Raw genomic sequence first — 2,253 nt, 5'->3', positions numbered from 1 at the left:
CAAACCCCCCCCCCCCCCCCCCCCCCCCCCCCCCCCACACACACACACACACACACACGTTTTAGTGTTGGACTGCCTGTCTTTGAAGCTAGATGGTACTGTACTCCTTGATATAGTGTTTTTTTTTCCGTCTGCTAACGTGTCTAATGCATCATAAACTATCTGTTTCAGGTTAGCACCAAGAATGATGCTGATGGATCTGGCAAAGAGAAGGAATTTAAGAAGCCAGATACGGTTTTGCCCTGTGCTCGCTGCAACAGCATGAGGACAAAGTTTTGCTACTTCAACAATTACAACGCGAACCAGCCCAGGCACTACTGCAAGGACTGCAAGAGGTACTGGACTGACGGGGGAACTCTGAGGGATGTCCCTGTAGGCTCTGCCAGGCGCAAGAACAGATCTGATGCTAATGGAGATGTTGCTGGCACATCTCGCCGCCGATCTCGTGTGTTCAAGCCACTTGCCATTCCAGGTCCAGCAGCTGAAGAGAGTGGAGCAGCCACAACTTCTGGATCAGAAATGGTGCTTGGCAAGCCTTTGTGTCCAGCACATAACACTGAAGAGCAGAAGAACAACACCGATCTTGTTGGCCCTGGCGACAATAAGGAAGAAAAATCTTGTCTATCATCTGCGGTGGCGCCATCTGGGTCCTCGGATAATTCTGGTTCGAACAGTGCTGCTGTTACGGCATCTACTCAGTCCTCAACAGATGGTACTCAGGAGTTGGTAAACAGTGGGGTCAGTCGTCTTCTACTGATGCCAACAACGATGCCAGGCCCAGGAATTCGAGCACCTGCTGTTACCTTCCCTCAAGTGCCATTTTATTGGAGCTGCATTCCTGGCTGGCCTAATGGAGCATCGAGTGTGCCATGGCCTGGAAGTAGTGGCACCACATTGCCCCCTGTTCCTGCCTGCTCAGGTTCTTTGGCTTTAGGGAAGCATCCAAGGGAAGAAGAAGAGGCAGAGAAGACATTCTGGGTCCCTAAAGCGCTCAGAGTCACTGACCCCGAGGAGGCTGCAAAGAGTACAATCTGGGCCTCTCTAGGTATCAAGCCTGATGAGAGGATCTTACAGTCAAAGGATGAAAATGGCAAGACACCAGAATCTCCGGCGGCGTGTTCCATCTCCTGCTCTCTGACATTTCAGAATAGGACCTGAGAAGCTTATATTCTCGTACCACAAATCTTGCGTCGTCGAAGAAAAGGAGGATACCAGATGATGGTTAATGTTTCTTAAGTTTTCTTTTTCTTGATTTAGTGTGCTGGTAAGCTCAGCATTTAGACAATCGGCTCAAACCTGGCAAAGACTTGCCAGTTCTGTCGATATTTAGGTTGGTCTGAACCTTCTGAGTGCTCAAGAGGAGTGCTTTTGTAAATACTTTAGGCCTTCTGACTGCACCGGTTAAAGTAGTTTCAATGTAGCTATGTTGAGGTCATGGGCTGAGGTAATTAGGTTCTTGGGCGGAGAATCACCGTTGGCTTGATATGTTTTTGGTGGAGTTCAAAACTGTGCTCCATTTGTTAGCCAGAGGTGATAAATGAAGAATTGCTTTGAACATTTCGGTGTTTTCTTTCTTTTTTTTTGGAGGAATGAAAGATCCGATGCCTTCAATGTTTTTGTTCTAAAGTTCATCCGATGATTATCATGCTACGTTTTTTTGTTGGTGTATGTGATGTGTGTATTATGGCCCAATAAGGTCCATGTATGACTGCTATATAGCTACCCACTAGGGTTAGCCTAATAGATAAGATTTATATTCTAATATGGTATCAGCCTAGGTTAGGGTTTACCTGGCCGCCGCCGCCGCCGGCCGGCGCCATGGCCGGCGACCCCCTTCCCCCTCCCCTCTCCTCTTTCCCCTCTCTTCCTCCCTCGTGGGCGCAAGTCGCATCCTCGGGCCGGCCTCCTGCGGCCGCGGCACTGGCGGCCATCGGGGCGGGCCACGCCGCCGCCGCCGCCGCCGCCGCCACGGCTCTCCGCGCGGGCGCCGGCGGGCGTGCGGGCGGGGATCCCGGCGCCGCCGCAGCCGCCGCCACCGCCGCCGCCCTCCACCATGACGCGGGGGCTCTTCTGCCGGGCGGGCATGCTCTTCCTGGTGCCCCTGGTGATGTCCCCGTGGGCGCAAGGGGGGGGCATGCTCGCCTCCCTTTCCCCGCACCGCCTCCTCTGCCACCTCTGCCCCTACACGCCGGAGGAACTCCCGAGGTCACTCTCGCTGCGGCCCCTCGTAGCTGCTCGGGCTGCTGCTGCCGA

At 53.5% G+C, this 2,253-nt stretch overlaps 1 protein-coding gene across 1 annotated transcript; it reads left to right on the top strand.

Annotated features, from left to right (window-relative positions):
* Nucleotides 1–171: 171 nt before the first annotated feature.
* LOC101775700 (cyclic dof factor 2-like) lies at nucleotides 172–1,158 on the top strand (the record flags this gene model as incomplete). The annotated part of the gene is made up of 1 exon (XM_004987371.1): nucleotides 172–1,158. A coding segment is annotated over one exon (987 nt), but the record flags the coding sequence as incomplete, so codon positions are not given.
* Nucleotides 1,159–2,253: the final 1,095 nt, after the last annotated feature.

This window comes from Setaria italica, unplaced genomic scaffold (assembly GCF_000263155.2).
Source record: "Setaria italica strain Yugu1 unplaced genomic scaffold, Setaria_italica_v2.0 scaffold_444, whole genome shotgun sequence".
Taxonomy (NCBI): Eukaryota; Viridiplantae; Streptophyta; class Magnoliopsida; order Poales; family Poaceae; genus Setaria; species Setaria italica.
The sequence above is the reverse complement of the archived record's forward strand: the minus strand, read 5'-3'. Positions and strand labels throughout refer to the sequence as shown.